This window comes from Medicago sativa, chromosome 3 (genome assembly GCF_051527215.1).
Source record: "Medicago sativa cultivar Bolivia chromosome 3, Bolivia_mono, whole genome shotgun sequence".
Taxonomy (NCBI): domain Eukaryota; kingdom Viridiplantae; phylum Streptophyta; class Magnoliopsida; order Fabales; family Fabaceae; genus Medicago; species Medicago sativa.
The window spans coordinates 69,540,423-69,566,875 of NC_140751.1; the positions used below are offsets into that span (position 1 = coordinate 69,540,423).

The 26,453-nt window shown below is 33.6% G+C and overlaps 3 protein-coding genes and 2 pseudogenes across 4 annotated transcripts; 3 read left to right on the plus strand and 2 right to left on the minus strand.

Annotated features, from left to right (window-relative positions):
• Positions 1-1,646: 1,646 nt before the first annotated feature.
• Positions 1,647-11,743, plus strand: LOC146939639 (F-box protein SKIP19-like; annotated as a pseudogene).
• On the minus strand, positions 4,061-5,383 carry LOC146939640 (putative F-box/LRR-repeat protein 9; annotated as a pseudogene). The gene is made up of 2 exons (XR_015033463.1): positions 5,018-5,383; positions 4,061-4,736 (listed from the first exon to the last, which is right to left on the minus strand). The product of XR_015033463.1 is annotated as a putative F-box/LRR-repeat protein 9 (transcript).
• A 3,500-nt stretch (positions 11,744-15,243) lies between the features above and the next one.
• Positions 15,244-16,584, plus strand: LOC146939641 (putative F-box/LRR-repeat protein 23). The gene is made up of 2 exons (XM_085753206.1): positions 15,244-15,732; positions 15,854-16,584. Exons 1-2 carry the CDS (start codon positions 15,392-15,394, stop codon positions 16,380-16,382), a joined length of 870 nt encoding a protein of 289 aa, XP_085609332.1. The 5' UTR covers positions 15,244-15,391; the 3' UTR covers positions 16,383-16,584.
• A 1,494-nt stretch (positions 16,585-18,078) lies between these two features.
• Positions 18,079-20,478, minus strand: LOC146939642 (protein MAINTENANCE OF MERISTEMS-like). Its single transcript, XM_085749799.1, has 5 exons — positions 20,413-20,478; positions 19,945-20,280; positions 19,303-19,492; positions 18,771-19,147; positions 18,079-18,627 (listed from the first exon to the last, which is right to left on the minus strand). Exons 1-5 carry the CDS (start codon positions 20,476-20,478, stop codon positions 18,079-18,081), a joined length of 1,518 nt encoding a protein of 505 aa, XP_085605925.1.
• A 2,925-nt stretch (positions 20,479-23,403) lies between these two features.
• Positions 23,404-25,394, plus strand: LOC146939643 (putative F-box/LRR-repeat protein 23). Its single transcript, XM_085753208.1, has 2 exons — positions 23,404-24,585; positions 24,707-25,394. Exons 1-2 carry the CDS (start codon positions 24,248-24,250, stop codon positions 25,227-25,229), a joined length of 861 nt encoding a protein of 286 aa, XP_085609334.1. The 5' UTR covers positions 23,404-24,247; the 3' UTR covers positions 25,230-25,394.
• Positions 25,395-26,453: the final 1,059 nt, after the last annotated feature.

Consider the following 26,453-nt stretch of genomic DNA (forward strand, 5'->3'; position numbering starts at 1 on the left):
ACAAAGAAATGAATCAGGACAATTGAGTTAGATGATGCATCACATGTTTGTTGGCGTTTGATGAGTGTAGAAACCTTATAGCAATCATTCTCCAATGATTTGAGACCAAATATATATTTTTTTACCAAAAATTCACACTTTTGTGTTTTTTTTCAATTGAAGAGGGATTAAAATGTGTGTATGAAATGTGAGCCGGTAGTTTATGTCTTTTAACAGAAAAAATATTGCAATGACACTTGACTGCCGTTGGGCCAGCAACAGTTAACTACCGCAGGTAGCGAGCGACAATCTGAGGTTAGTAGCGTAATTTTAAGGTGTGAATGAACAATTTTAAAAGTGAGAAGATAAAAATCCTAATTTGACTCGGCTCGTCTCATCCCGTTTTAAGTGAGATTACATGAGAAGGGCCTAAACGGGACGGGTCGGTCCGCTTTACCATCCCTAAATACGGAGCAGATCCATTAATTCTCACTAAGCCTAGACTCAGGGACAAATGTTTATGTTTACTTTAGACTTTGTTTGAGAGTTTGGAGGGAAAAGGAGGGGAGAACTTTGTAAAATAGAAAGGAGAAAGTGGAAGATATAAACGACATTGGAATGAGAGGACTTTGGAGAGTTCTTTTTTCTTCATAATAAAAAATCCTCTTAATTTGGGTGTAACTCACAAATTATATTGAAGAAAGGTTTAGATACTTTTTTTTTAAGATTTATATGAATTAATCAAATTTAATTTAATTTTTTTCTTAAAATTTAAAATATATTGATCATAAGCGTCAATTTACCATTTTACTATTTGAAAAAACACGAAAGATTTATCGTTTTCCTCTTATATTTTTCACCATCCAAAACAATCACTTCCTGTCCCCTCCAAACTTTTAAACAAAGGCTTAAAATCCGACAATGCTTGCGAATTGAGGCAAAGAATAGTTTTATACAACTCACACATTCTTCAACCCACCAAGATGTGTTTTATAAAGGACAAAACCATGATTGCTCACCCACCTATTCAAGGCTGACAATACCTCATAATATGGTGTGATGTAGAATAGTTAAGAGTGAAATGAAGGAAAAAAGAAAGATAAATTTTTATTTTTAAAATATTGAATGGGTTTTATATTCTTGAGACATCTTGTGATTTGAATGGGTTTTATATTCTTGATACTGATTTTTAAAATATTGAATATACGAGTATTATTTTTTATTCAAAAAGAAATTAAAAGCAGTCTTTGCACCGGTCAAATTTCAAAGTTGTAGTATTTCCACATGTACTTATGGAAAACAGAGCAACTTTATTCTTATCACCGTTGCACTTTTCAAAATGTTTAGGAATTACGAGTACTACACATGATAATACTACCTCCGGTCCTATTTATAAGAAAAATTTGGGCCAACAAAAGCGAATGTATCTGGTTAAAAAAATTAGACCAGATACATTAATTTTTGTTGACTGAAATGTCTCTTGTAAATAGGAACGGAGGGAGTATTAATTTTTTTTTTTTTAAAAGGATGATACTATTAATGATAATCATCATTTTTCAATGTTCATTGGAAACTATTAATTTCACTCTCAAACCGGTTAGTTCTTTCACTTTATAAAAGGTTACAATACTTTTATCCAAATTATAGAATCTCAATTCGTTTGCATTATGAAATCGTCTTCTTTTCCAACAACAGAAGTGGAAAATGAGAGCACAACTGTTCATCCAAATTGGCTTGAACTTCCAAGAGACGTCACAGCAAACATCCTCCAGAGGCTTGGTACCATTGAAATACTTTCTAGTGCATGTAAAGTGAGCCCTTTATGGTGGAATATCTGCAAGGATCCTCACATGTGGTGCACCATTCGCATGACTAGGCTCGACTATGCTCGCTACAACTATGGGGATAATTTGGTGAAGATTTTTTGTAATGCAGTTGAGAGAAGTTGTGGTCAAGTAGAAGATATTGATATTCAGAAAATTGGAACTGATGATCTTCTTAAATACATAGTTGATAATTGGTATTTCACTAAGGACCTCATTTCTTCCTCACGTGTGTTATATAATTTTTTAAGATGTCTTGTTTCTTACTCCCTCGGTCCCAGATTAACTGAGCCAAAAACTCATTTCACACATACTCCCTCCGTCTCACAATAATTGTCACTTTAGCATTTTTTCCTTGTCTCAAAATAATAGTCACTTTAGAATACCAATGCATCATTTATTACTTTTTTCCATTACCATATCCTTATTTATTGAATTTCATCTAACTTAACTACTCCACTGACTACAATTAATAAGGGTATATTAGTAAAAAATATTGATTTTACCATTGAAATCAACACAATTAATCATTTCCTTAATTACCGCGCACAAACCTTAAACGACTATTATTGTGAGACGGAGGGAGTATTAAGAAAAATGTATAAATGAATGAGAGAGAAAAATAGTTTTAAGTGCTTTTGTTAAGTATTGGTGCATTCTCCACTATCATAAATGCAAAGTGGAATATATTGAATTGGGAGTGATGAAAGTAATATTAATTAGAGTTATAAAGGGGAAAAAGTAATTAATATTGTATTGAAAAGTGAAATGACTCAGTTATTTTAAGACACTTTTTTTTTTTGCAATTGGCTCAGTTATTATGGGATGGAGGGAGTAATATATTGTGACTATAGTCTATATGTATCTTATTTCTATTGTCAGACATTTATTAATAGGTGTTGTTTTACAGTGCGTGTCACCTGCGGCGCTTGCGGCTTGCAAATTGTGCTAGACTCTCCGATAGCCATTATATTTAACATTAAGGCTAATATAATGGCTAGTGATGGTTGTATTGAAGCTATTCTTGATGGATGTCATCTTCTTGAGTCTTTTGACTTGGGAGGATGTTATACATATTATATTAATCGAAGCTTGGAGAGAAGGTGCCGTGAACAAATTAAAGTTTTGGTACCTCCAACACTAGATTTCGATTCTTCAGACGATGATTCTTATTGGGATGTTGGAAGTATAAATTCTAATTGGTCTGGTTGTGAGGACTGTGATTTTGATATTTAATGATGCTGAAACAAGCGGTCCATTATCGATTTATTCGTATGTGATTATATCTCATAGTATCAAACTGAATATTAGGATGGTGATCCTTGAAAATAACCTAATGTTTTATTGGAATTTCGTTGAAGTCATCGGAAGCCTAGCTAATTGTTTTCTTCTTTAGTATGCTTATTTTCCATCAGAATTTTGTAATCATATGTGGTTTGCTTGGCATGCTTTCATTAATTAAGTATTGGAATATCTATGTTTTAATTGTTGAATTACTCCTAATTTGATTTATGTTTTAGAAGTCTATATTGATTTATAATTATTTTTCTTTTAACTACATATCAATTCTGTTTTGAACTTGTCAAAGCCTCGAAGCCCCATGCTTGATACAGTGTAAATGTTTTTACACATGTTGGTGTATACCAATTAGTTCAATTAAAAAGTTCTATTTGTTTAGCTATTACCTATTACATCTAGGGAACCAATTCATGTATAGGATATAACAACTCCTGCAACAATGTTCTTGATGTTCTAACAATCAAGTTATCCTTTGTCTTAAAGATATTAAATATTTATAGGTTCTTCGTGCAAACACTTTAATTCCACACAAATATGCCTACTGAAACAAGAGAAAATGCAAATAAGAACAACAACATTGAGTCTCTACTTTAATGAAAAGTTCCCTGTAGTTCTAAATTGTTAATCTTCAACATATTTCTTTGTTGTTCATGATTAATCATGAAACAAAATCTATGAATTTAGTTTTTGAATTACTAATTAATTAACAATAAAATATATCTATTTGGCAAATCAATTCCATTTTAGTAGCTTAACCTTGGGAATTTATAATTGGAATACTTTGTAACAATAAGCAATTGTTTTTGAGACAGGTGCGATATCAAAAACCACAAAATCATTCAAGAACAAAATTAATAAAGATAATTCATATAGGTTCTTGAGAAATTCAAATACACTTTCAGATGCTGGCAACACAATTAATTCAAAGCAACATCATCAACATTTGAGAAGAAATCATGCCAAGACATCAATCATAATCAGAATTAGCATCTGTATCTTAACAAAAATGTCCTTATAGCTAAATCAGAATTATAGAGAATTGGAAGTCGGAAATCTTTAATTTGCTCGCAGCACCCTTTAAGTAAACATGGCTTGGATTTGGAATAATAATACGTGGAACATTGCAGATCAAGAGATTCAAGAAGAGGGCAGCGGTCAAGAATAGCAAGCAATCCAACATAGTTAAGAGAAATTCCATTCAATTTAATATGGCGTAAACCAGACATTGTTTTTGCAATAGCTAATGCTTCATCACACTTGCCAACAAGAGATGTGTGACTTTGCAGATCAAAAGATTCAAGAAGATGGCAGCCGTCAAGAATAGCAAGAAATCCAACGTAATTAACATAAATTCCTTTCAGTTTAAGATGGCGTAACCCAGTCATTGTCTTCGCAATAGTAAATGCTTCATCACGCTTGCCATAAAAACTCAAGGAAGACAACCTCTCAAGATTTAGTGACTTTAAAAGAGGGCAACATCGACCAATAACTTCAAGGAAATCCATAGATAGGCTGCAGCTACAGCAACAAATTACAAGTTCTTCTAATAGTGAAAACCTCTTCACAAATTCATCCAACCCTTTATCTGAAATTTCGTAGCAGTGAAATAGTTGTAACCGTAGTAAGTGTCTTGCCCTGTTTCAAATATATGTACCAATTAATATCAATTTGAGTTGTTGCATATTAGGCATAACATTGAAGGTAAATTGAGTGCATTGCAAATTATGCTGAATGACTAGCTGGAAAGGAGAATATGGGACGAAAAATATTAAATTAAATTATAATTTAGAATATGTATAAGTATAATCATGGTTAAGCAAGATGACATAGCAAGAAGGATCAATGCTGTTGATAACAAAATATAGTATTATTATGAAACTGGAATTGAAACAAACAAAATGCAACTAATTAATTACCTATGAGCCAAATATTCAAGAAGTTCATCAGTTGCAAACCAGCTAATAGTAATGTCTTCCAGATTACCGCTACTTAGGTCAATGGCACTGCGACAAATCTTCCCCATGTAAGCAAAACAATCAATGGTGAAACCACTGGTCATGTGAATGGTACGCCACATTAGAGGGTCCTTGCAAATTTTCCGCCACAAAGGACAAACATTACGTGCACTTGTCACAATATCAAGTTATCAACAGTATTAAGTCTCTGAAGTATGTTCTTTGTCAAGCCTATTGGAAGTTCAAGCCAGTTTGGCTTTGTCGTGCTATCAACTTTAGCTTTCTTGATACACGACCCCTTCATTCTAGAAATGATGCTGAAACTAAGACTTAAGAGTTACAAATTGCATCAGTATTGAAATAGCCAAAAAGATAGATGCATACAAATTGGAAATTATATCTTGTAATATATTTGTATGATGAAGTGATGAATATGGTATACGATGGAGAGTGCAAGATTGACGCAGTCCGGCAAAGTAAGTAATTCACACGCTTTCTTTTAATTTATAAAGCCCTAGGAAAGAAGAAAAAAACCCTAAAAAGATACAAATTGTGATAATGATACACCAGCATCCCTAATTGTTATTTTTTTTTTAAAATAATTTTTTAAGAGCACACTCTATTGTAGAATTGCACCTAAAAGATACGGTTGTAAGTTATGAAAGGTAGGAGTGTGAGAACCAAATCAAGGCTCCAATGAATCAATGTTCCAATTCAAACCAATTAATTTGGTTTTTTTTTTTTTTGATGTTCGGATCAAACCCAAATCAAACAAAATTGCAATGAAGGAAGCTGAAAATAAGACCTGAAGTTACAAATTGCAGATCAAAATTGAAATAGCTAAAAGGAGATAGATGTATACAAATTGGAAACTATACCTTGTAATTTGATTACGATGGATTATCGACGGAACTGAAGAATGTGGAGATCAGATGGAGAAAGAAAAGTGATTCAAGCAATAAGAACCTTCGTTACTCTTACATGCATTAGATTAGCCCTAAAATAAGAAGGAATTTTTTTTCATAAATTTCCTAAAGGCACGTGTTAAGGATTACACCTTTAACAAGTATTAATTGAAAAAAATGAATTTTCAATATTTTGAAAAAATAAATTGACACAGTTTTTTTTTTCTTTTTCTTTTCTTCAAGTAACCTAGTGGATAGAGTTCACACAATTTAATTGTGGAGAAGTGGAGTGGATAGAGCTAACACATTCCCCTGCATATAATATGCAATATCCCTACCAACTAAGCCAAATCACGGGGATTTCTAATATATAAGTTGAGTTTATTGTATTTTTTCCAAGAATTACATGGGTTTTTAGGTTTGTATGACGAAAACTTGAGTTTGTTTATAAGTTTGATGATTTTTTGATTTTTTTTAATAAAAAAAAAAAAGTATATGGATGTTTCCATTTATAACATAAATAATTAAATTGGAAAATAATATAAAGGACAAAAAACTTACCTAAAATTAAGTCAAGAGATGGATTGTGTAATTTCGTTGAAAAACATGTTTTGGTGAAGTTTTGAAAATAGCCACTTTAAAAGGTTAAAATGTATTAAAATAATCCCTGTAAAAGGTCCTAATATGTAGAATTCAAGATTATAAGAGTGAATTCTTTGTTTTTATTTCTATAGGGACTATTTTCAAACTTCACCCAAATTACATGGGTTATATAAGGTATTAACCCAATAAATACCCAAGGAGTAAATTACATTTTCCTATCTTCTTGTTATCTTAAATTATACATTTCCCAACCTTGTGAAATTAAAACTAAACTCAACTCTTAAAGATGTTTGAATTATAATCTTCTCCCTTAATAATTAAATACTATATACTACACTTTAATACTTCCTACCTCTGTTTCACAATAAGTGTCACATATTTGAGTTTTACACGGTTATTAATTATCGTTAGTAGAATAATTATAGATGATTAAAATGCAATAAATAAGGGTATGATAGTGAAAAAAAGTAATAAATGTTGTATTAATAGTATAAAATAGACAAAAAGTTTGAGACAATTTTTTTAATAAAAATGACACCTATTATAAAATAGAGGAAGTATAAAACAACTCAGGTGAGAACACTTTGCTATTGTGAGAAATGAGAACAAGTATTTGTGACCGACTCAAAAATAAAATCAGTGGGCTCTTATTTTTTCGTTTAAAGAACACGCACTCTGCAATGCAATCCTCTCGTCCATCTTAATCAGTTTCTAGTTGCCATTTTGAAACACAAAAAAAGGATCTACCAATCAGGGACAACCTTAGGCATAGGTCGGGGATGCGACGACCTAGGGCCCATGCCGGTAGGGGGCCAAAAACAAATTTATAATATGGGGTATACATAGAAATATTTGGCTTTGGGGGGGTGATAGACGTTTGGCAAGTGCACCAAATACTATCGAAGTAGTAAAAATATCGATCCCACGAGGACTGTTTTTAACTTCAATAATTCAATTGCGTTATATAATTAGGATGTATAAAAGTTATTTTTAGTTTTGCCACTAGGCAGTAGATTTGGTTTGATTTTAATTAAATCAAGTAACATAAAATAAAGATTTGATTAAGAAAATATGAGAGAGATGAGATCAGATCCTTCGAATCCTCTAAGTTTCCCCTAATTGGTCTACTGCACCTATTTGTTATGAATCCTCTTCTAATTTACGATGATTAACAAAATAGCCCTAATCAATCCCTTGAGTTAGAACCCTCTTCTCAAACTACATCCCCCAATCCCTTGAGTGATCTAATAATTCTTGAAGGTTTTACCGAACGTTAACCTATTATCACTAACAAACGATTATCTATTCCTAGACTAACCCTGTTTATTAGAACAATTCAATTAGGTCTAAGTCGAAAGCCATGGTCAGTGGTCGTTCGTTCTCACGAAATCAAGTTATATGTGATCAAGATATAAAAAGCATTAAGAATAATTGAATTGAATAAACTAGAATTGAATTCATAAACAAAATAGAGTTTCACAGCAACATGTGTCAATTAGGGTTACAAAGATTCATCTCGGATCTAATCTCTAAGAGATTTAGCTACTCATAATCGAGTTTACAAATAGCATAATCAATGATTGAAGTAAAACATACATGAATTGGTAAAAGGTTGAAGAAATCGCCCTTCTAGCCGTCTTCGATGTCTCAAAATCGCACTTTGCTCTCCAAAATCGTAACCCTTGTTCATCAGATTGAGTGCAGTATTTATAGAAGTCATGGGCCTGACCCGTCAAAATCGCGCCGCGCCTTGTATAATGGCGTGCCGCGATTTCCCTCAAACAGGGAGGTTGTAATTTCGCTTCAAAAATCGCAGCACGGCTTGAAATTGGCGTGGCGCGATTTACTTCAAACAGACTTCAATATTTCAGCTTTTTGCGCTCCAGAACAGTATAAATTGCATGAGAACTCTATCAAAATGTCACAATAAGTCCTAAAAATTACGTAATGACAGCATGTCATCAGGGGGGGATGAATATAGTAAAGTTCACATTAAGGCCCCAAGCATCAATATGACGAAAGGTTGGGCTGAAGCCTGTTAATGTTTTGGGTCATTTTGGCGCGATTTGCTATATATAGCCTTGAATATCACAAAGATTTTATATACACCCTCCCTATAAAAAATTCGTTGATTTTGATAATGTGCTAAAAACATTATTATCGACAAAATTGGTGATACTTTTTTGGGCCCCCTGTTCATAAAAATGTGCCTCACTAATATTAAAAATATTGGTGATATTTAATATCAAATAAATTGGGATAATTTTATAACAAAACAAGTTATATTTTAGTAGAAAATGCATACTAGAGAAATTAATCTGAATTTTGTCTTTCAATGGTTCCAAAAAATTAAATTATATCATTACAGAAATGTCAACTTTCTTGAATTGATTAAAAGGATCGCAAAATTGATTTTGATAATGCAAAATCATGCGAGATGCATTCAGGATCATGAAACTGATGTGAGACGCATTCACTCATCTTTCTTTGTTTTGTTTTTTTTTTTTTTTTTATAAATATTTGCATTTGACATATGATGTTTTGGAGTGCCAGCATAGCTAATATATCAACTGTCAAAATTAATGTGTGTCTCATCAATTTCAATGAGGTAATTTCTTATTAAGTGCACATTTAACAATAGTCTTACATTAATTTTGTATCATAATAATGAGCTTGTTAGATATATTTATAGCATATAAAAAGATGAATGATGTACTTCTAGCATACAAATGAGTTCTTGTATATATCTTTTTCTTGTTTTTTTTTTGTTACATTTCTTGTATATATCTATGATTCATCTAAAAAGTTGTGAGTATGAAAGATAAAGTTGTCATAAAAGTTGTCAAAAAATGGTTGTTCAAATATCATTCTCATAATAAAAATAATCAAAATATACGATAATGATCATCATCAAACACTAAGACGAATCAACTCTGTTCTTAACAATGCCCTTCGTAATGGTCACTAGAGAAAGTTCCACCGAATCTGAACATCATACAATAGTTTCGATTCTTGTGATAACTTAGCTAAGATCACACTACCAATAGATAAAAGAATTAGACAAAACCCCAATTTGTTAGACTTAAGGTTTGGAAGGAACTCATGTAAATCAAAGATTTTTACTTTCTATACCAGTTCCACTACTCATCTAAGCTAGATATCAACTCTAAATTTCAAGAATCATAAATTTGCTACGTTTTTAAAATGAAAACAAAAATGAGTATATAATATCCACAAATTCCAACTTAACTAACAAAAAGTCGAATTTGCTAAACAAACACAGGGTAAACGGTTTAAACCCCAACCCCTTCACTTGTGTGTGTGAGTTTCAATAAAAAAAATTAAAGAAATGTGAGAAAAAGTTTTTTTTAATTGAAAATAAGAAGAAAACTTGTAATTAAATTAAAAAGAAGTAGTAACAAAAAAATTAAATAAAAAGAAGAAACACACGTGTAAGAAAATAACATAACGTGTAATTAAATAACCTAAGTAGATAGGGTTAACTGAAAGCGTGTAAGAGTCACGAAGGCTTCTTATCGCCGTGAATCACATTTCTCCCCATTTTCAGTTCCCTCGATCTCCATCGTATTCAAATTGCAGGTATAGTTTCCAACTTGTATTCATCTATCTCCTTTTAACTATTTCAATTTTGATATGCAATTTGTAACTTCAGGTCTTATTTTCAGCTTCGTTGAAGCATGAAAAGGAAGAAAACGAAAGTTGAGTGCATGACAAAGCCAAACTGGATTGAACTTCCAATAGAGTTGACAAAGAACATACTTCGGAGACTTGATACTGTTGAAATTGTGACAAGTGCACGTAATGTTTGTCCTCTTTGGTGGAAGGTTTGCAAGGATCCTCAAATGTGGCGTACCATTCACATGATCAACGATATTTCTCCTTTTGATTTTCGTTGTTTGGAGAGGATTTGTCGCTGTGCCATTGACCTAAGTTGCGGTCATCTTGAAGACATTGCTATTGAGTCTTTTGGGACCGATGAACTTCTCAAATATATGGCTCATAGGTAATTAATTAGTTTCATTTTGCATGTTTCAGTTCCAGTTTCATAATAATAAAATTATTTGTTATACTTCTTGATATGTCATTTTTCTTAACCATGGTTATACATAATCTAATTTATAGTTTAATGTGAGACATGCTATTTAGTGCGAAAAATGGCAGTGCGAACAGATGACGAAACATGGGTGTGCTGGTGACAATTGGTTTTAACATTTTAAAAGTAAATAAAAATCAAGCAGATCAAAGCAAGCATATTATCCAATGGTTGTAATTTGTTTGTTGAATTTTGCACAGCACACAGTCGCACTATTAAGCTTTTCCCTTGATATTATTTGTCCAGTATTCTTCTTTTTAGTCATTCGGCATAACTTGCAATGCTCTCAATTGACCTTCTTTCGTATGGATCAGTGTTATACACCAATACACCCTATTGTCACTTATACAAACAAAAATTTATATTTTAAATTCAATCAATTAATGATGTATATGGTCTTTATTATAGTCCACATACATCATTTAATGAATGAATCTAAAATGTTATTTTTACTTATAATAATAATGACCGAAGGGTGTATGTAACAACTCAAATAGATAGTAATTATATCAGTGCATCTATTTGCAACAGGGCAACTCACTTACGACGGTTACGGATTTTTGGCAACACTGGAATTTCAAATAAAGGGTTTGGTGAATTTGTGAAGAAGTTTTTTCACTATTAGAAAAGCTTGAAATTTCTCACTGTAGCAAAAGTTTTTCTAAGGATATCCTTGAAGTTATTGGCCAATGTTGCCCTCTTTTGAAGTCACTAAATCTTGAGTGGTTGTCTGACTTGCCCACTAGTGATGACAAGTCCGTGTACTCTTATATCAAGGGTGATGAAGCATTTGGTATTGCCAAAACAATGAGTGGGTTACGCCATCTTAAATTGCATGGATATTTTCTTGACTATGATGGATTGCTTGCTATTCTTGACGGTTGCCCTCTTCTCGAATCTCTTGATCTGCGAGGTTGCATTTATCACTGTTCCAATTCCAATCCAAGTTTACTTAAAAGGTGCAGAGAGCAAATTAAAGATTTTCAACATCCATGTGTCTTGTAGATTGCAATTAATTGCTACAATTATGATGATTTAGCTAATATGGGCACTTCTGCAGATACATATGTAATGATGATTGGGAGTATTGGATAATTGATTCTGGTTGTTTTTTTTTGCATGATTTCAAGTCAAATGTTGACGATGTTGCTGACATTTGAAACTTTCATATTTTCTTTTTGAAAAAGTGTACTTGAATGTCTCAAGAAACTTGTATTCAAGCATAGATGGTTTGCTTGTTTTATTAATCGATCAGATTATCTTTTTTAATTTTGTTATTGAATGATTGTTCAAAAAAAAAAATTTGTTCTTGAATGATTTTGTGGTTTTTGTTAATTAGTAATTGAAAAACTAAACACGTAGGTTTTTTTGCATGATTAACCATGAATGACAGAAATATGTTGAAGATTAAAACTTTCAAATTACAAGTAACTTTTTATGAATGTAGAAACTCAATGTTTTTCTTACCAGCAGTGCTATATATTGCGAATAATAGGCTCTTGAAAAATCACGAATGTGTATGTGTTTAATGTGTATTGCTGTAAAGCCCGGTATTAGTGGAATACATGATTTCATCTCAAATGTTGATGATGTTGCTTTAAAGTAATTTTGTTGCAGATATTTGAAAGTCAGATATTAGAATGTCTCAAAAAAACTAGTATTCAAGCATATATGGTTTGCATGTTTTATTCATCACATTATCTTTTTTTAATTTTGTTCTTGAATGATTTAGTGGTTTTTGATATCGCTCCTGTCTGAAGAAACAATTGCTTATTGTCACAATGTCTTCCAATTAGTATATTGTTAGTAAATCAAGAACATTATTGCTGCTGCTGTTATATATATACTCCCTCCATAAAAAATTGAGTACAATATATATATATATATATATATATATATATATATATATATATATATATATATATATATATATATATAAGTTTCTCTATATATCTTGATTTTTTTCCCATATTGCTAAATGATTTTCCATTGTGAAGTTCTGTACTAAGGAATTAAAGTTTAATCCTCGCAAAGAGCAATCATATTACTACCTATTACTTCCTAGAGGAACCTACCACCTATCTTCTCAATGATCTCTTCATGAAGGGAAAACCACATTTCAATATAGAATACATTTTCAAACAATCATATTAAACAATGATAAACTTTAGCTAAAGATAATCAGAAATTCAATGAGTCTGGCTTCAATAAACGAACTAGTTGTCATAATTATCATATGCATTGTTAAAAAAATTCCAAATCTATCTTGTAAGAGGATAACTATGTGTTGAGTTTACTATTATTTGTATTTGGAAAATGTTAACCAGTGCCCATGTAGTAATGTTGCATTGAAACTTGTGCATTCAAGGTCTTAAAAGTATAAAAAGTGACATTTTTTATTTAAAACTTTCTCTTTTAACTTCCTTAACCAGTGCCCCGGGAGCACTGGTTAACATGACCCTTTGTATTTTCACGTTTACATAGAAAGCAATTTACCCGTTCTAGAAAGTTATTGAAAGCAAGAGATATCGTGATTATGTAGTTCTTGACTTGGATTTCAGGTTTTCATTGGAAAGGCCAAGGAAAGTACAGATAACCTCATTAATTGAGTGACACGAGCATCTCTTTATATCTCTTTATATAAGATTAAGCAATTGACCTTTCCAATGAAAACATGAAATCCAAGTCAAGAAGTACATACTCCCTCTGGTCACATTTATAAGCAAAACACAACTTTTTAGGTTCATTGAATAACTAATGTATTTGGTCTATAAATGTGACTAGATACGTTAATTATTCCGTGAACCTAAAACGTTGATTTTTGCTTATATATGTGACCGGAGGGAGTAATCATGATATCTCTTGGCCTTTCAATGAAAACATATTTATATAAGATTAAGCAATTAATGAGGTTAAGCAAGATTGAGTGACAAAGAGATGATCCATCCCACAATTGCTCAATCTTGCTTAACCTCATTAATTGCTCTTACACAAATACACAATTGTGGGGTGGATCATCTCTTTGTCATGTGTGGGGTGGTCTCGAATGGTACTAAACTAAAAATGGTATTTAAATAGATCCACTAATATGTATTTTAGTCATTAACATGGGTATTAAGAAAGAAAAAAAATAAAGAGAAAAGTCACCTCAATTTGAGATGGTGAGACCGACTTTGATCTACTTTATTTTCTATTTTAATCGCGGGATCAGTTAGTTGTTTAAAAGAGGTACTCCCTCCGTTTCAAAATGAGTGTCGTTTTAGGTGTTTACACACATATTAAGAAATGCAATGATTAGAAGAAAAAGAATGATTATTTTACCAAATTATCCTCATTAACTATTGGTCAGTTTTAAAAGTAATACTTTGGAAGTAGCGTACAGAGTATTAATTGGAGGGTACAATTGAAAAGAAAAAGTTATTATTGCATTGGAAAATGAAAGTGACATTCATTTTGAAACAAATTTTTTTGGCTAAAGCGACACTCATTTTGAAACGGAGGGAGTAGTTTTTATATAATTGTCGGTAACCAATAGGTTTCCACTTTTTTCTTCCTCCTATAGGAATCCTTAATAAGTTGAGGTCTTTATTAAATAAAGGACTCCCCATTTGAGATGTTCTAACTGAGACTGAGTTAAACTCCCATGGACTATACAAATTAAGTAATTAATACTCTCTTCGGATCTAACTCTAATCACGCACTTTTTAAAAAAATAAAAAATAATTACTTTAAAAAGTATTGCATGTTTGTTACAACTTTTTAAAACAATCATAATAAAAAAATAGTTTTAAATGAGAATATATTAAGAGTATCTTCTAAAGATTGAACTAATTTTTTAACAAACTAATTTTTTTTTTAATAAAAATGGTTTTTATAACGGTAAGCAAATGCAAAATATATTTTGATTTTTTATAAAATCTCTAAATTATTCAAGGTTAAAATCATTTTTATTTTAATCCGCAACAAGCGAGCTCTAAGTTTATTGTTTTTTTTCGAATGAACTCCTAATTAAACTACTAAGTAAACTCCGAATCAAACTCCTTATATATAATACAGACATATACTAAAGTGAATATAAAAAATAAAAATTAATTATATACATATATTAAAGATATTTCACTCCATATCACGAAGATAGTTTTAGATGGGCACAACCCCAAATCAAAATGATTTGGGCAATGATTTGGGCACACTCACAAAACATAGAAAAATTTAAATGAGAATAAAATTAAATGATACTCCTTCCATCCCTATATGTAAACACCCTTTTATTAGAAGGAAATGGTGGTTACATATATGGACGGAGGGAGTATTAATTGATGTGATTGATTTATTTTTGTTTTAATTTTTATATTTTGTGTGAGTGTGTCTAAATCTTTTAGACTTTCTCTAAAGACACGTTGATTATATTATTTTTTAATAAGACTAATACAATAACCCCCATGGAGTACTCTAACATTGGAGTATTCACGAGAGCTTGTCTTTCCAAGCAGATTCAAACACTTATAGGAACTAGAGCAACTTACCATTGGAAACATAACAACATTGGAAACATAACAAGCTTTATTCTTAGCCATAACAAAGTTTTATTCTTTTTTTGAAAGAAACCAAGATTTATTCGAAGCTCTTAAAACGTTTAGTTTTCACAAGCGGGGTCTATAAAAAGCAATAGTTCTGGAATCAAAAATTTATGCTACGGCATAGTTTGCTTATATGATGATGGCATCTCGTTCTATTCCTGCAAAGGATGTAAAATTTGAGAGCACAACAGTGCCAAATTGGCTTGAACTTCCTAGAGACATCACTGCAAACATTCTTCAGAGGCTTGATACCATTGAAATTGTAACAAGTTCATGTCAAGTTTGTCCTCAATGGTGGAACATATGCAAGGATCCTCTCATATGGCGAACTATTCGCATGATTGACCTTGGCACTTCAGATTACGATTTAGTTGAGATTTGTCGCTATGCCATTGAACGTAGTTCTAGTCATCTAGAAATCATCGAAATTGAGTCTTTTTGCACTGATGATCTCCTTGAATGCATAGCTAAGAAGTAATTGTTATTATCATCGCAATATTTTTCTCTCGAATTAAAGTGTTAATTTCTTTTATTTACCATTTGTGATTCATTTTCTTAAAATATTTTATTGCTTAATGATATTATCTTTTTACAGTGCTATTAACCTACGTTGCTTGAAGCTTGCCAACTGCCATAGAATTTTAGAGAGAAGTTTCTGTGAAGCTGTGAGAAATTTTCCACAGCTAGAGGTGCTGGACATTTCAGAGTGCGTCCTATCCACAGAGTCTCTTGAAGGTGTTGGCCTATCATGCCCTCTTTTAAAAGTGCTCGAACTTGCGAGATCGCGTATTCAATATAGGGTGTATGATGTTGATGATGATGAGGCATTTGTTATTGCAAAAACAATGTCTGGACTATGCCTTCTTAATATCATAGGAAATGAGCTCTCTAATGTAGGTTTGCTTGCTATTCTTGATGGCTGTCCTCTTCTTCAGGCTCTTGATATTCGAAGATGTTATAATCTTAATTTGAGTGAAAGTTTGAGGAAAAGGTGCCTTGAACAGATTAAAGATTTGCGATTGTCAGTTGTCTACAACTATGAAGACTACGATTACGATTATGATGATCAAGTTTGTTACAAGGATTCTCTAATAGATGATGATTGTTATGATCCATTTGATTGATTTTGAATGTGAAGTCCAAGTGAAAAGTTGATGTTATCCTTCAAGAGACTAATTTTGTTGAAGACAATGGAAGACATGATTTTTTTTTTTTTTTTAACTTTTGTCATATCTATGATTGTGTTTTTTGTTCGAGTAGTCTATTTATTTACCAAAATGTGACTAAACATATTTAACCAATGCGAGTTTGAGTATAGCTAGCCAATGGTAATGATGTTAAAGATAAAGTCTAATCATAGCTATCAATTTTAAAAAGAAAAGTTTTCTTCGCACTAGAAGTGTTAGTTTAGTGTATTTTGATAGATAAATAGTCAAATTGATCTTAGGGTGCTTTTTTTTTTTTTTTGGTCGAAAGATATGAGATTTCAATAAAACACGGTATAACCAAAAAATCGGTTAAAGCCACAAGTCAAGTACAAATGACACTTTGAAGGATTAGCCCCAATATTACACCCTCAATCCAAAAAAAACACTAAAGCACAAGAGAGATCAAAGGAACTATCAAAGATATACTAATCCCCCTACTTAAAAGAAGCAACTAAAGGAAAGCTAACACAACCCAAGCCTAACGCTGAAGCTTTGACTGAGGTCTATTAGTCCAAAAGATAATAAACAAAAAGAAAAAGATGGTGGCCAAGGCAAAAATTAAGAAGCACTAGCAGCCTTCACGTGACATAGTGCAAGCAAGACTCCAAAAGATACAATAGTAGTACATTGAAGGAATCAAACCAAACTAGTGGTAAGCAAAAACAAAACACACCACTTCAAAAGTCACGAACAGAGAGGCCCACCACAGGAAACCAAAATATGCTTTCTTTAATACTCCAAGGAACTTGTGTCAAAAAAAAAAAATACTCCAAGGAACTACCACCACCAACCCATCTTAGGGTGTTTTAAGTTTTAACGTGTGTATTAGATTAATCTTTTTAGCTTTAAATTGGTTTTTTTATATTGTGATAAATCTCTTCACAACTGCCATTTGAAATTCAGTAGGCTTTTCCATGTATCTTCCAAGAAAATTGCTTTTCCGACAATGAAAACTTCTAATTGATACAAGTAAAATACTAAAATGCCTCCAGCAGCCGGCAGCCGTTAACAATCGCTCCATGATACGCCGGCAGTTAACAGCCGCTGGAACTCAGCGGTTGTTAACAACCGCTGAAGCTGAAGGCAGCGGTTGTTAACTGCCGCTACGTGCTTATCATTTTCCAGAAGCTCATTTCCATCTTCCAATGTCTTTCCTAACCAATTTTAATTTTCATTTTCATCTAAAAATTTTATCAAATAACCAATTGAAAATTCTTCAAAAATTTTCATCTAATAACCAATTGATACCTAAACATATTCATCCAATATTTAACAGGAACATGGTAAAATTAAAACGCAAGAAATAATATAAAACGAACGTACGTATATGTCATAGAAATAGGAAAATGTATGGAACATGTCATAATAATACATCATGATCATCATAGTCAAAAAATACATAAAAAAATCCTAATAATAATCAGCCCTGCCTACCCTGCCTCTGCTGCCCCCTGCGCCGCCTGACAATCTGATAAGTAAGGGCAGGGCCAATAGCACTAGCTATCCGCATGACCTCCTGGACAATCTCCTCTTTGGTCATCTCGGCTTGCCTAGCCACAATATCATTAGCTATGTGCGCCACATCTCGGACGATCGTGAGTGTGTTAGGCATCTATCTGGCATGCTCCTCCTCTATGATCTGCTCAACGTTCGCCGGTCTGCGAGGGGATCCTTCATCAGGTGGGAGAATGCGAGGGTGAGAGACTCTGACATACCAAGCCATGTAGCCAGGAACATGCTGCCATGGTCTCTCACACCCATCTCCCCAAACAGTGAATAACCATGGCTGAGCGTCCATCAACACAGTCGTCAGCATCTGTGTAGGCACCAGAGGGACATCTGACGGATGTCTGGGAAAGTCCTGCGCAAAGGAGAACTGCCTCTTTACCCGCTCAGGTAAATGACGGTAGACCATCTCCTTCCCGCACATGAGCCATCCCGAGTAAGTGCACAAGATCTGAAATGGGTGCACGTCTCTGTGATCACCATAGGTAGAAAACCTGACGTCATCCACCTCCAAGCGATCCAGGCGTAAGCGGTAATGGTGCACACTCTTATGCCCTCTGCTAGTAAGCCATCTCCCAACACATGGACTCCGCGGATCCCACTCCGGGTTACGCTTCATTGGGTAAGGACCTGGCAAATGCTCCAAAATCCATCCCTGCAACAAAATAAATAATACACAAAAATAATTATTCGAGTTAAATATTCAATAAATCTAAAACATTATAAAATAGTCTAACATGATAATAAAATTTATAAAATAAATTCATAAAGAAATTAAGATAAATATTAAATTATTACCATAAAAAGAGTCGTAGAGCCAGCCATCGTTCTGTTATTCAAGATAACATAATCATCTAGATAATCGTAGAGGTAGGCTAAGGTCATCCCTCCCCATGACCACTTCCCAATCGCCCCCAAGTCCGCCATGCAATCAAGATATATCAAGTCGATGTGTCTGTTCGTTTTGTTAGTGAACAGCGCACAACCGACGAGATATAGAAGGAAACTCCTCATACAACACGCCCTCCTCCTGACTCTCTCCTGCAGCTCCTCCCTCGACTGTGGATCATCAAGTCGTCTAGCCTCAGTCAGGTGCTCCTCATAAACCCGCTTCAGTGCGGGATAACTGATATGACCAGGAGATTCATTCCCAACTTTAGCTCTGGCATCAGCATCTGACATGCCCAACAACCTGGTCATCAGATCAATCGAACGGTCCCTATCCATCGCCTCGTCATGCTCCAGCATGCGGTTGTGAATAGGAATGTGCAAGAGATTATGCACATCGTCCAAAGTGATCGCCATCCCCCCACAGGTAGATGAAAACTACTGGTCTTTGTGTGCCACCTCTCGCATAGAGCACGTATCATGGCATGGGTCACAGTCGAATACCCAGTGTGTATCAAACCATGGAGGCCAGACCCCTCCACAGGCTCCCAAAACCACCTCAAACCCGCCTCCGGCTTATCAAGCTCTTTCAACCTTTTCCCTGCATTTATGCTCTTATAACCCACTTCATCCTGCCACATTTGAAATTCAAATTAAATAAGACATTGTCACTATTTTAAATGATTCAAACACTTACGCTACATAATATTAAATAAATTAAATCACTTACGCTACATTATATTTAATAACTAAAACACTTACGCTACATTATTTTAAATAAATAAAACACTTACTCTACATTATATTTAATAACTAAAACACTTACACTACATTATTTTAAATAAATAAAACACTTACGCTACATTATTTTAAATAACTAAAACACTTACGCTACATTATATTTAATAACTAAAACACTTACGCTACATTATTTTAAATAAATAAAACACTTACGCTACATTATTTTAAATAACTAAAACACTTACGCTACATTATATTTAATAATTCAAACACTTACGTTACATTATATTTTAAATAATCACTTTAAAACATTTAAAGAATTTTAAACAATTTAAACACTTACATTATTATGGTTCACCCAAAGAGGGTTCGCCACGTGCCTCGCGTAGTCGGACAATAGTGACGTGGTCTCAGGTCCTCCAGGAAAGGGAGGCTCTCTAGCAGGATACGGTGGTATCAACTGAACACAACGACTTCGTGGCTGAGTCGCCGCCTCAGGCTCACCCTCAGGAACAGGATTATCTGCCTCAAGATAATCCTCCATAACATCCTGTGGCACCCCCTCATCCTCTGCCTCGTCCTGCGGTGGCGGCTGAAAAAACATGCTCTCCTCCTGCATCCGATCATATCCAACAAAACCCTCATCCGCATAATCATGCGCTGGTGTCGGATCAACCACCTAGGAGGAGTAATCCACATGTGCATGTGATTGTGAGCCCTCTCCATGTATCCTCGGGTCCCTGCGCCTCCGAGTCTTAGGGACATACGGGTTTTTATCCCCCTTTTCTCTCTGAGCACTAGCGGTACTCGCCTCTTTACCTTTCCGTATCCTATCCTCTCTAATAACCCGCTGCTGCTCATCCGTATCCCTAGCCATATCTGTACAAAACAAATTTTAAAAAACATAAATAAGTTGCCAAAAAATATATACTTTTAAGGCATTTATCATTCGACTTAGACATTTCACATATTCATAAAAAAAAAACATATTAATATAAGTTTGGAAATCCAACATAACATATTCACATTTCACATTTCACATAGTTTGTACATATTTCGCTTAGGCATTTCACAATTCACATATTCACATATTCAACTTAGACATTTCACATATTTAAAAAAAAAACCATATTAATATAAGTTTGGAAATCCAACCATATTAATTCAACTTAGACATTTCACATTTCACATATTCACATATTCAAAATCCAACATAACATATTACATTATTAAATTTAACATATTTGGAAAAAAAAAATCACAAAAAAAGCAAGATTATTTCACTTAGGCATTTCATCAAACACCTTAAGTGCATTTTAAAATACTAGCACAATTAGTGTTAATTCAACATCAAATTCAACTACATTGAACAAAAACCTACTTTAAACAACAATGTCAGCATAAACAAGCCTAAACAACATCTAATTATATCATAATTTGCAATTTTTAAACCTAACCTAAACCCTAAACATTTTGCTAAAATTATGAAAACTAACAACCTAAACAGCCTACATTACATGTAAATAGGAAGAAAGGTACTTACTTGTTAATTACTTGAAGAAATTTGCCTCAAATCCGTGCAATTGAAGTTGGGGTCAAGTTGGTTTTGTGTTGGTTTTGTGTTGTTTTGAACTTGAACCAGAAACTGGAAGCTGTTTGCGTTCTTAACATACAGATATCAGCGGTAGTTAACAACCGCTGAGTTCCAGCGGCAGTTAACTACCGGCGTGTTTCCCAGCGGTAGTTAACTACCGCCAGGGGCATTAAGGTCATTTACTTGTGTCAATTGGAATTATTCTTTGTCAAAAAAGCAATTTTCATCTTCCAATCAAGCACACCGAGTATACTAGGTCAGGTCTTGTACTCAACCATTTGCTTGTATGTTGTTGCACTAATTTTAAATATATAATCATAAGTCACAAATATTTTTCCCGCGTATAGCTAGTTATTATAATAAATTACTAGATCGTCTACCCGTGCAGCACGGGTCATATATTTTTAGAAACATAATTCAATGATTCGTAAGTTTAACAAAATTAGGTTAAGTTGTTGCAGACTTAACAAAATTAATAAATAAAGATAATTGAATTAATATTTTGATTTGATATTTGGTATCCTTTTTAGTCCTGTAGCTTATAACTTATTGTTATTATGTACTTTTTGTTAATAAAGAAGTACTTGTTTTATTTTTTTGGTTACAAACGGAAAAGAGAAAAAGAAAAGAAAAAACTAAAAAAAAAAAAATAATTAATGCCTAAGAAAAGAGATGCCTAGTACATCAACAAGCAACATGGAGGAACATTGCCTAGTCAGAATTCAATTCCCACTTTATCGCTGCTTCATCACAGGAACATTGCCCCTTCTCCTATCTGCACACGTTGTGGTGATTTTGAAGAAACTATATTACACTGCTTGCGTGACTGTAGTTTTTCCTTAAATATCTGGCAGCATCTTGGTTTCCTGGAATCCTCATTCTTCTCGGTTGTGAGTGTTACGGACTGGATCAAGGATGGTTTAAACTGTTCGCGCGCAATCTTGTTCGCTGCTGGATTGTGGTGGGTCTGGAGACACCGCAACTCTATGTGTTTGAGTGATGAAACTTTGCCTCTTATCAGGTTGATATCGCAAATTCACAGCGCTGCAGACGACATCAAAAGCTGCTTCTACAAACTGAACACAATTGCTCCTTCTGTCAGACACATCCGTTGGAATAACAGCAACTTCGATTGTGCCATTCTCAACGTCGACGGCAGTTGTATTGGTTCTCCATCTCGGACAGGGTTCGGGGGATTAATCCGAAACAGTGCAGGCTTTTATCTGATGGGATTTTCAGGTTCCCTCCCTTCTTCCTCGGACATCCTTGAAGCTGAGCTCACTGCCATCCTCCATGGACTTACTATAGCCAAAGACATGGAATTTGTTGAGTTGATTTGCTATTCGGATTCCCTCCTCTCCATCAACCTTATAACCGGCAACCCTTCTAAGTTTCATGTTCACGCTGTCCTCATCCAGGAAATTAAAGACAAGCTTGCTCAGTTAAGCTGTCCGCTTCACCATACTCTTCGCGAGGGGAACTACTGTGCAGATTATCTCGCCAAACTTGGAGCTAGTTCAGATGCCAGCCTTTCTCTCCACTCATCACCTCCTGATGACCTCCGTCCTTTGTTGAGGAATGACGCTTCTGGAACTTTGTTCCTGAGATCTTAGTCTCTTTTCTTTCTGCTTTCTTTTTCCTTTTCCCCTTTAGCCTTGTAACCAAAAAAAAAGCAACATGGAGGATAAATTCGGAGGAGCTGTATCAAAAAGCACTAATTTCTCAGAACTTTTATCACATAACTTAGCCAAACAATCAGTAGCAATGTTGCCTTCCCGAAGAGTATAACACAAATCAACAATCCAATCTTGACTAAGAGTTTCTTAATTAAACTAATCAAGTTACAAAATCTGTGAAACATGTTAAGAGGATCCTGAACCAACTGAATCACATGCAAGGAATCTGAATAGCAAATAACTCGTCGATAACCAGTCGACCAACACAAATCAAAAACATGATAAAGTGCAAGAATCTCAGCATATAAAATACAAGAGGGGTCAATATTACCATAGAAACCACGTAGAAAATAGCCTTCATGATCTCGAATAAGACAACCAAACCTTGTTAAACCCAATTTTTTGAACACGCTACCATCCACATTAAGAGAAACCGAGCCAGGAGGGGGGGGGGGGGGGGGGGGGGACTTCCAAGATACACTCCGGACTTCCAAGATACACTCCTAACTACACCTTGGATGTGATTTGAACCAGAGTTCCCAAAAGAAGCACTTGATTGTATTATGTGTGTTTGACATGGAAGTTTACTTTTAGTACAATATCGAAACTTGTAAATTAAAACAAATCATATAATTCTTATGCAGGAGAAGACACTACTGCTAGAGCGGCATCAACGCTTGGCTCCTACTCGGTTTCATAGAATTTATTATTGGTTTCCTCCAACTCCAACTCTGTTATGCTTATTTTTCTCCCAAATTTGTAATTATGACCTCATTATTGACCTTATTCATATGTAATTTGCACAGGATGTGTGTACTCTACAATAGTTGTCAAGAAGGGGGTAACGAAGATCTCACCGAAAATATCTGCACCATGATCTTTCTTTCATCAAGCTCATTTAAAAAATGTTTACGTGGGCGTTTAATATTAAATTGATATTTTCAAATTCACCATTCTCAAAATAAAAATCTATTTCAAATTACTAAATGAGTTTATTATTATTTTTTCAAATACACTCCTAATTAAACCATCAAGTGTCTTATATACATGTACTAAAGGTATTTTACTCCATACATAAAATTGACAAGTTAATTATATTATCAATTTTTTTAATAAGACAGATACAATAAGTGCATATGTTTAAGGACCCATGGAGTACTGTAACAATAGAGTATTGGGGAAACTTATCAAGTTTTATTCTTTGCGTTTCATCAAAAAGGTTTATTCTTAGCGTGTTCGTGTATGATACGCATGACCATAACAAGGTTTTATTCTTAGCGTCTTAAAATGTTTAGTTTTCACTAGCGGTGTCTATAAAAGGCAATAGTTCTGGAATCAAATATTTATGCTATGGCATAGTTTAGTTTGCATATTTGATGATGGCATCTCATTCTATTCCTGCAAAGGATGCAGAATGTGAAAGCATAGCAGTGCCAAATTGGTTGCAACTTCCTAGAGACATCACTGCAAACATTCTTCAAAGGCTTGATACCATTGAAATTGTAAGAAGTGCATGTCAAGTTTGTCCTCAATGGTGGAACATATGCAAGGATCCTCTCATGTGGCGAACTATTCGCATGATTGACCTTGACACTCCAGATGACGATTTAGTTGAGATTTGTCGCTATGCCATTGAACGTAGTTCTGGTCATCTAGAAATCATCGAAATTGAGTCTTTTTGCACTGATGATCTCCTTGAATGCATAGCTAAGAAGTAATTGTTATTATCATCGCAATATTTTTCTCTTGAATTAAAGTGTTAATTTCTTTTATTTACCATTTGTGATTTATTTTCTTAAAATGTTTTGTTGCTTAATGATATTATCTTTTTACAGTGCTATTAACCTACGTTGCTTGAAGCTTGCCAACTGCCATAGAATTTTAGAGAGAAGTTTCTGTGAAGCTGTGAGAAATTTTCCACAGCTAGAGGTGCTGGACATTTCAGAGTGCGTCCTATCCACAGAGTCTCTTAAAGTTGTTGGCCTATCATGCCCTCTTTTAAAAGTGCTCATACTTGCGAGATCGCCTATTCAATATAGGGTGTATGATGTTGATGATGATGAGGCATTTGTTATTGCAAAAACAATGTCTGGACTAAGCCATCTTAATATTATAGGAAATGAGCTCTCTAATGTAGGTTTGCTTGCTATTCTTGATGGCTGTCCTCTACTTCAGGCTCTTGATATTCGAAGATGTTATAATCTTAATTTGAGTGAAAGTTTGAGGAAAAGGTGCCTTGAACAGATTAAAGATTTGCGATTGCCAGTTGTCTACGACTATGAAGACTACGATTATGATGATCAAGTTTGTTACCGGGATTCTCTAATAGATGATGATTGTTATGATCCATTTGATTGATTTTGAATGTGAAGTCCAAGTGAAAAGTTGATGTTATCCTTCAAGAGACTAATTTTGTTGAAGACAATGGAAGACATGATTTTTTTTTTTTTTTTAACTTTTGTCATATCTATGAGTGGCTTGCATATTTTATTAATCAGATTAATCTATGTTTTTGTTTATGAATGATTCTGATTTGTGTTTTTTGTTCGAGTAGTCTATTTATTTACCAAAATGTGACTAAACATATTTAACTCATGCGAGTTTGAGTATAGCTAGCCAATGTTAATGATGTTAAAGATAAAGTCTAATCATAGCTATCAATTTTAAAAAGAAAAGTTCTCTTCGCACTTGAAGTGTTAGGTTAGTGTATTTTGATATATTCAAATTGATCTTAGGGTGTTTTTTTTGGTCGAAAGATATGAGATTTCAATAAAATGCGGTATAACCAAAAAATCGGTTAAAGCCACAAGTCAAGTACAAATGACACTTTGAAGGATTAGCCTCAATATTACACCCTCAATACAAAAAAAAAAACTAAAGCACGAGAGATCAAAGGAACTATCAAAGATATACTAATCCCCCTACTTAAGGGTCTGTTTGGTTTGAGTGATAGTGTAAGGAAAGATTGATGAAAGAACAGAAAGTGGATGGATTAGTAGTCTTTCCTTGGTTTGGTTGCTCTGTTACCGTAGACAGAAAGTATCATTTTGGTGGGGGCCCACGTTCTAAAACTTTCCACTCAATGCAGTGAAGAAAGTTGGGGAATGGTTTTCTGAATGGTAAAATTACAATATTGCCAATATTGAATAAAAAATTCCAATGGCATGCGCTTGTTTTCTCACGTGATTTTGGTTTGGTTTCTGGCATTCAATTTTTAGTACTATGTATATGGAATATAATACTTTTAATTTATTATTTGTTTGTTACGGGTTATTATTTGTTTTTTATTAATATATGTTACTTTATTAATTAATTATATATATATATATATATATATATATATATATAATATTCAATTTTTAATGTAAGGATATTTATGTCATTTTAATAAACATAGATCTATCTTTCCTTTACTTTTCTTTCCACTTTCTTTGATACCAAACGGCTAAACAATCATCTCACTTTCCATTCACTTTCTTCTCTCTTTCATTCCTTTAACAATCTTTCCTCATACTATCTTTCCTTTCACTCTCTCTTGTCTTCCAAACAAACCCTAAAAGAAGCAACTAAAGGAAAGCTTAA